Source organism: Triticum aestivum, chromosome 4D (assembly GCF_018294505.1).
Source record: "Triticum aestivum cultivar Chinese Spring chromosome 4D, IWGSC CS RefSeq v2.1, whole genome shotgun sequence".
Lineage (NCBI taxonomy): Eukaryota > Viridiplantae > Streptophyta > Magnoliopsida > Poales > Poaceae > Triticum > Triticum aestivum.
In genome coordinates, this window is record NC_057805.1 from 102,476,998 (window position 1) to 102,485,265 (window position 8,268).

General features: G+C 48.5%; 2 protein-coding genes and 1 non-coding gene across 3 annotated transcripts; 1 reads left to right on the top strand and 2 right to left on the bottom strand.

Annotated features, from left to right (window-relative positions):
* The first annotated feature begins 38 nt into the window (after positions 1 to 38).
* TRNAL-CAA (transfer RNA leucine (anticodon CAA)) lies at positions 39 to 122 on the top strand. Its single transcript has one exon. It is a non-coding gene; the product is annotated as a tRNA-Leu (tRNA).
* A 1,874-nt stretch (positions 123 to 1,996) lies between these two features.
* Positions 1,997 to 2,915, bottom strand: LOC123096514 (uncharacterized). The gene has a single exon (XM_044518259.1). The coding sequence runs from the start codon at positions 2,902 to 2,904 to the stop codon at positions 2,233 to 2,235; it is 672 nt and encodes a 223-aa protein (XP_044374194.1). The 5' UTR covers positions 2,905 to 2,915; the 3' UTR covers positions 1,997 to 2,232.
* A 1,415-nt stretch (positions 2,916 to 4,330) lies between these two features.
* Positions 4,331 to 7,898, bottom strand: LOC123096513 (cyclin-dependent kinase B1-1). Its single transcript, XM_044518258.1, has 7 exons — positions 7,337 to 7,898; positions 6,672 to 6,733; positions 6,459 to 6,570; positions 6,249 to 6,342; positions 5,606 to 5,675; positions 5,042 to 5,180; positions 4,331 to 4,793 (listed from the first exon to the last, which is right to left on the bottom strand). Exons 1-7 carry the CDS (start codon positions 7,694 to 7,696, stop codon positions 4,701 to 4,703), a joined length of 930 nt encoding a protein of 309 aa, XP_044374193.1. The 5' UTR covers positions 7,697 to 7,898; the 3' UTR covers positions 4,331 to 4,700.
* Positions 7,899 to 8,268: the final 370 nt, after the last annotated feature.

Below are 8,268 nucleotides of genomic sequence, written 5' to 3' on the forward strand. Positions count from 1 at the left end.
ACTAATAAATAGATTATTGTTTGTGAAACAACAGCAACGTCAGGATGGCCGAGTGGTCTAAGGCGCCAGACTCAAGTTCTGGTCCTCTTACGAGGGCGTGGGTTCAAACCCCACTTCTGACATAATAATGTTTTGCTTTTTTTCCTGCTATGGTTTAGAGTTTTGCTTTTTTTCCTGCTATGGTTTAGAGTTTTGCTTTTTTTCCTGCTATGGTTTAGAGTTTAGGGTTTAGGCTCCCGTGCACCTTTTCTGCTTTGTGGTGCTGCATGGTTGCATGCATGCATTTAACTTATCTACTGATGTATCCTTAAAAAAAAGCCTTATCTACCGGTGTCTTTTTTTTGTGCTCTCTTAGGCGAAAGTCCTACTCCGTCCGGAGCCGATGGTGGCGCCGCGTGTGGGTACTGCTAACTTTTTTGGAAGCATCACTGTCATGGTGGCTTCATTCTCAACCAGACTTCGAGGGAAAATCCTGCTCTAGGTGTGCTCGGAACAGACAATGGTGACACATCCCGCGTCGCACCCTTTCTTGAAGGCATTGTCTGGGGGTTGGCTCTGTTGATTGGTGTGGTGCATGTTTGTTGTGGGTTTGATGGCCGTGGCATTGGGGTCGATGGTGATTGTTCGGTGGTGTTCTTCAGGGTTTGGTGGCGTGCCTTTGGCGACGTAGGACGGCCGTCTGTTTTCCCTTGTGAAGGTGCCTCGCCGATGTTGTTGTGCATGCTCAAGACCCTCTCGTGGCTGTCGTTGTGTTGCGGCAAGCTTCGCGCTCTTGGTGATATCTCGGTTTATCTTTGCCCATTGACGGCGGAAGATGCCTCCTCGAACTTGCTAATCGTTCCGAATTTCTATGGCGGAGCACCAAGTAGAGGTTCGTGTTCAATTGTACTTGTTGATTGTGGGTGCTTTTGAGTTGTGTCATGGAGCTCGGCACATACGCCAATGCGGTGCGTTAGGCTGCTTGCAAAGTCTAGTATCCCTCGACGACACTCCACATCTACGTGTGTCATTATGTCTGCTAGCTAAGCGTGCCTTGTCCTGAGTGTTATTTTTTAATATTCTTTTCCCTTGCTATTTGTATTGTTTTTTATCCGGTTTTCCTCATAAATAAGACCAGCTTGTTTAGGTTTTTGAGTCGGTTTTTCTTATAAACTGGATCAACCAAAATCATGGGATAACTATGGTCTTTGGCAGCTTTTGAGCAGTATATATATTCACGTGGGAGAATTCTCCCCTCGGTGATTTCCTAACAAAAAGAAGAAAAACTACACTATTATGTTCAAGTCATAGCTTATCGTCAAATCAGATAGAGAGAAGTGCATATTTCAACCTCAAACTCTTGCCCTAGTCTAATTTACAACCCCGAACTTCAATACCGTCTGAATTACAACCCCCAGGTCTCAAAACCGATCAGGATTCAACCCTCCTCTCCATGTTGACCGGTTTTGACCTGGGGTGACCAGTTTTGACTAGTCAACGGGTCCAATCAGCATGCCACGTCAGTTTTTTTTCAAAATTTCAAGAAAAGGTAAATAAAAATATGTAACACCAGGGAAAAAATATGAGAAAGCAAAATTCCAAAAAAATTGTTCGTGAAAAAAGCTAGGAAAAAAAATGATTTTTTTGTATTTTTGTTTTTTCCGGAAATATATTTTTTGGGAATTTGAGTTTTTGGGGTTTTTCTGGATTTTTTTGGAAATTCTTTTTTATTTTCCCTGTTTTTCGGAAATTGGATTTCTTATTTGTTTTCCTGGATTTTCTTCGATTTTACAGATTGTTTCCTTGGAAATTTTGCATTTTTTGCTGACGTGGCATGCTGACTGGACCTGTTGACTGGTCAAAACTGGTCAACCAGGTCAAAACCGGTCAACAGAGAGGGAAGGGTTGAATCCTGGCCGGTTTTGAGAGCTGGGGGTTGTAATTTAGACGGTATTAGAGTTCGGGGTTGTAAGTTAGACTAAGGCAAAAGTTCAGGGTTGAAATATGCACTTCTCTCGATCAGATACAAATCCCCAATCTCGCACGAACGTGTAGAACACACGCATCGATTTTGCGGGAATCCGCTGTTTAAAATTCAATCCTCCATTGTATCGAACGTGTAACCGCACAGGGGCACACCAAACTCCCCTGTGCGCTAGCGTGGCTGCACGTGGCGCCTCCTTCACGGCCATGCCTCGCACCCAATCTTCTCCGGCGAGATCCGGCGATCATCGGAATTCCGCGATCATCGGGTCAGAGCTTGGTGCTGCTGTTGCACTCGTGGCTCTGGACGCGCATCTCCATGACGGCGAACACGAGCCTGCACTCGGAGTATGCCACGGCGCTGCGCCTGAACAAGCCGAACAGCAGCACCGTGCCGGGGACGGTGGTGGCGGCGTCTAGCGGCATCGCCCGGCTCTCCACGTCCTCGGCCAGCTGCCTCACGTCCCCGGCGGCGACGAACCGGTCCGTCTCCAGCGTGAGCGCGACCCGGACCTCCGCGTCCCCGCGGCTCGGAACGGCGCCCGGGTCGATCTGGGCGTCCCCGACGTGGGCGCCGCGGTACGATAGGTTGGTGTGGCCCCCGCCGGCGTAGGTGAAGGAGGCCGGGTTGGGGTTGTGGACGGACACCGTGACGAGGAGCGTGAGGTTGAGGCGGAGGGACGGGGTCGGGAGGAGCGCGAAGCGCGGGGCGGCGCCCACGAACTGGGTGGACACGAGGCGGATGGTGGGGTCGCGGACGCGGAGGACGGTGAGGAAGAGCACGGCGAGGACGACGGCCAGGGCGAGCAGGACGGCCGCCGTGGCGAGGAGGCACCGGCGGCGGCGGCGGCGCGCCTGGTGGTTGCTCGCGGAGGACGGCGTGGGGGGCTTGGAGGACGCCATGGGGGAGCTCGATTTCGATTTAGGGGACCCCATGCCCATGCGAGGATGAGGATGCGATGGCCTAGGCAAGTCCGGGGAGGGAACTTTGACGAGCTGTTGACGATGGACGGTACCGTACGTACGTGGACAGCACCGCACAGCGTGGTGCCGTTGCGTCTGAATTGGTTACCGCGCAAACAGAATTGGTTAACAGGAACGAAAAAAAACCTTCATAGGTTGCCTGCTTGAAATTTCTTCAAATCTCAAGCATTTCTTTGGGTCTTTTGATTATCATCCAGACATTTGCATTCTTATCTTGGGAGCAAATCCAACTCCAACGCGTGCTCCGGCTGCTCCGGGCCAGGATCGATGCCAGGCTCGGCCACTTGGCGAACTCTTCGAGCTCAGACATCCTCGTCGGCCTTCTTGTGGGCCTCGTCGGATGCCTCACCTGTCTCCCCCTCAACTGCCACTGGTGGACTAGGAGCACTTGACGCGGTGGCGAAGAAGGACCGGCGGCGCGCATCATGCTCGTCCACTAACCAGGTGTCCCAGTTCGGCTAGTCGACGTCGTATGTCGGGTCGAGGATGAGGAGCTCGCGCGCGCGACTGGAGGCGGGGACGGCCGGCACCGAGACCCTCTTCGGGTTGAGATACCCCCCGTTGGGCAAGTGGACGTCGAGCCACAACACGAAGATGGCCCGATCCTAGTGCCGCTGGCACTGCTCGACGTCGACGTAGACTCCTCCCGACGCGCAGCGGCCACAGGTGGCGTCATGGTCAAGGTCGCCACGCAGCGGCGACCTGAGGAGGAGCCGGGCTCGTGGTAGTGCGCTCGGGGCGTCCACTTCCGAGGCATGGCCGGCGGCAACAATGGCTAGGGTTGGGCACTATCAGGCGGCTGGGGGCAGAGAGAGGAGAGAGGGAGACCCCCCCCCCCCCCCCCCCCCCATATTTGAAAGGACTATAGGGCAGACACCGAGCATCTCTTGTTCGTGTGGATGCAAACCCGGCCCAAATTTAAGACAGATTTGCATCCACATGGACACAAAAATGAATTTGTATCCGTGCGTTGGTCTGTGATTTCTTTCAGCGAAGATCTAAACAGACAAAATGCATTCGTGTGTTGGAGTTGCCCTTAGGACTTCTGCGGTTCACCAAACCAGCCCCCAAATGTCCACAGATATGTCCAGGGGCGTCCACAAACATTTGGTCGGGAGCTGGCATCCAACCCTATACCTCAAACAAGGCAGACGAAAGTTCATAGTCCTTTTTAGCATGACAATTTGGCAAAGTGGTGTGTAATTTTAGCATGACTTTTGCTAAACCGGCCAGCTCATAGAAATGGCTTGTATTTTTGGATATGCTCATTACAGTTCCCGCGCCTTGGCTGGCCATATGTCCCCGCCAGAATCATGCTTTATGTTAAATGTCCACATCAAATGCTAACTATTAGCTCCTTCCACGGACACACGCCTCTCACCACTTCGCAGCTCCAAATAACTTCACTTGTCATGAAGCAACATTTTCTTAACAAATACCAGTACTACCTTATTATGCTACACAAATGTCTATTGTCCGCAAACCCATCTCATCAAACAATTCCGTACAGAGCAAATAAAACTCCTACATGATCTGAACAAGTATCTTCAGTCAATAATTCTCAAGGCAAATCAAGTGCTGGAGGTCTAGGAGACGGGCGCTCATGGGAGCCAACTACCAGCAACACGCCGTTGCTGATTGTAGGTAGATGAAACATGGTTTCGTGCGTTTTCAGCATCGATCTCATGGCGGAACAAGTTGGCGAGCAGAGCACACACACCAAGTTGAGAAAAATCACACGGTAGCTAGAACAGCTAGAACTGAGACTTGTCGAGGCTGTTGAAATAGGGATGCTCTAGCGCAGCTTTGGCTGAGATCCTGTTCGCCGGGTCGAACTGGAGCATTTTCTGCAAGGAACGAGACATGGAAATGTAAGCCCATATAGCTAGACATACTTGATGCAGCCTTGGCATATGAATGGAAAACTCAACTCAAGTGCATCAAAATAATGTTCAGCAGAATTAACATCATAAGATAGCAGACAAATGACAGAGAATGGATGGTTAAGCATATCCCCATAACTTGAATTTGTTGAGTTGGAGATGATTTTCCAGTGAAGAGAATGAAGGGCTAGCATTTAAGCTTTTTAGCGTACCGATAACAGGTCAATTCCTTCTGGTTCCAGTGTAGGGACTGCACGCGTCAATCTTTGTGCTTTCCACTGAGGAAACTCGTGCCAGTCCCTCAGAGCAGTTACTCCAGGCCAATCCTCCTCGGTAGGAGTTCCCAACAGCCTGATAAGGAGCACTTTTAATTAATGGTTGAATGCATGTACAATATAAATTGATAGAAGAAATATTAACTAATAAAATACGACATAATGTATGTCGCACTGGTGCTAATTCGAATCAGAAGTTCTCAGTTATTGGAGCAGACAGAGTCTGACAAAGAACAGTTTGATAAAGTCCACCATCTCAAATTGGGACAAGTTTTGCTATGTTTCCAGATTGTGGCAAGCATCACCTCATGGAAAATCCGGCATGTTTTTCAACAGAACAGTACAATAAATAAGATTGTTCTGAAAATACTAGCATGATATTCTTGCAACTAAGAAAAGTAGTTTTATCATGATAAGTTGACAAATACATATTCTCAGTACTAATGAGAAGCAGGAGAGAGAGAGAGAGAGAGAGAGAGAGAGAGAGAGAGAGAGAAATACTTGAAAATGTGAAGCAGTTGCTGTAACTCAGAGTCACCAGGGAAAAGAGCCTGTTTTCTGACCATCTCGGCTGTACAGAATAATAAAGAGTATAAACATCAAACGGTGGGGGCGGGGAGGGGGATTCAATCAAAAGTGGAAAATATGTCATCTTGTAAGTTAAGGAGAGCAAGGAAAAACTGAAGGAGTCGGCCAGAAATTCAAAGGCATGAGGCCCATGTGAAATTGGAGCTTAAGATCTTGGTAGTTGACTCTTAAACTGCAATACTTCATACGTTGAAGGCTTTAGAATTGCTGCTATGGTAATACCTTCGTTCGAGCAGATGCAATTTCCACTGATCTAAAGCACAAAACCACTCATCTACTATTTCATATAGACAGGAGTGACCATCAATTCCCTAGTGTATTTTTGCTGTGATTGTACAGGTGTGCTTTCTGTTTCAGTACAATTATATGCCACAAAAATTATGCAATGAAAGCTTCTTTCAAATGTGAATCCAATGGTGTATTTTTAATGCATGTAACTTATAATTTTCTCACTAAATTGGTGGTCAAAGTTAGGCTTAAGTACGAGAGGGGCTTGTAAACCAGTCCAGAGGCAGTATTCAATAACATAGACCAAAATTAAGGAATATTGCCATACCAAAGATGCATCCGATGGACCAAATATCAACACTGGTTGAGTAATGTGTTGCTCCAAGCAGTACTTCAGGAGCTCTATACCAAAGCGTCACGATCTACAACAGAAAAAACAGGGAATAGGACTGAGGAACATACTAAACCATGCTGATAAATTATGTCGAACTAGTGTTCACTGTCCAATTTTACAGATGAATAGACGAGTAATCAGTACCTCATGGGTGTAGCTTTTCATAGGAACAGTAAAAGCTCTACTTAACCCAAGATCTGCAATTTTCAGTATCATCTTCTCCTTGTCAACCAAGAGATTTTGGGGCTTTAAATCCCTATGATATCAAAGAGGAACAATCACAAATCACATCAGCAACAATTGCAATTGTATGGGCCGATAAGTACAGCAACATAAATCAGAAAACAAAGGTCTAACCGATGAAGAACACCATGGCCATGGCAGTGTGCAATTCCTTTGCATAACTGATACAAAAAGCTCTACAAGAAAGTAAAGAAAGTTATCTATTGGCCCGAAACAGACCTATCAAAATTAAAATGGAGTCCGCCATCTGCTATCTAATGAAAATTAACAATAGCATCCTCAAAATAATGACATAAAGATGAATTGATTCCAAAGCTACCAACAAAGTTATGCTCTAGATTTGGAGGGCCCCCTAATTTGTACTTGAGTGTATGCAAAATACAGAACGCCAGCAGCAGTCGACATTGAGTTTCATCCATTATAGCACTTCTTAGTTCCTAATTTAGTCTCCTGCAAGTAGGCTAGAGTAGTAGAGTTTGAATAATTATTGACGAATTCAAACCAACTACAAACGCATACTACCATATGATGTTCTGATTTCACATTTCATCGGCATTTAAAATGGTTCAATGTTTTCATTTCTTCAATTTATTGTCAAGATTAATCATGTCAATTACGAATTAAAATTTACAGTGTAGTTCGCTCTGACTGCATATCAATGTTCTGCACGTTTCCGATGCAAAACTCAGAGGAAGCGCCCAAGACTCAGCCGACGTAGCATCGGCGCAAAGCCAAGTGGAGCAGAGCAAATCAGCCTCAAAACGAATTAAAATCGCTACCTTGACGACCTGCGTTGGGAGCGGCTTAGGGGCGGGTCCACGGCGGTAGGCGTCGACGAACTTCTTGAGGTCAGTGTCAAGGAACTCGAAGACGAGGTAGAGGACGGGCTTCCCTCCACCGCCGGCGCCCCCGCCCTTGGTGGCCTGCTCGACGGCAAGGAGGCGGACGACGTAGAGGGAGCTGGAGAGGAGGCGGAGGAGGGAGATCTCACGGAGCGCGGTGGGCGGGATCCCTTCGTCGTCCATCTCCAGGCGGGTCTTCTTGAGCGCCACCACCTGGCCCGTCGCCTTGTCCTGCGCCTTGTACACCTTGCCGTAGGTGCCCTCCCCGACCTTCTCCAACTTCTCGTACTTCTCCATGGTGCTTCCGACGGTCCGAGGTCGGCGTCGTCCCCCTCGATGCGGCTTGTGTGATGGGGGCGGAGGGAGGAGGCGCAAACCCTAGGTGGATCTGGAAGTTTTGAAATGGGGAAGAGAGGGAAAAAAGATGGGAAGAAACGGGTGAAGCGGGTCTGCGACTCTGCGTGGCAGCCTAAGAATGAAAGTGCCGAGTTGAAGATGGGCTGGGCGCCTGGGCCGCTGCGTGTTTGCCCATCCCCTCGCTCAATCCCCTGAAAAAAAGAATCAATCCCCTCGAGTTAGGGTTCTCTCTACTCTCAGCGGCGTCCTACCGACATTAGAGACTATCCTCCCTTTGTGTCTTCTCCCCCATTCTACACGGCTCAAACTGATCAAGGGGCGCTCTTTTGTAGTGCTGCATGGTCTTGGTTGGGGTTCTGACGGGCATAGGGAAATCTAGGGTTCCGCGGAAAAACTCGTAGGTTCAAGTTCGGCCTCGGTTTGTCACGCATGTCGAACAAAGCTTCTGGATCAAAGGCGCCGGTAGAGTACATGGCAGTAACAGAGATGATGGAGGAAATAGGGTTGGGGAT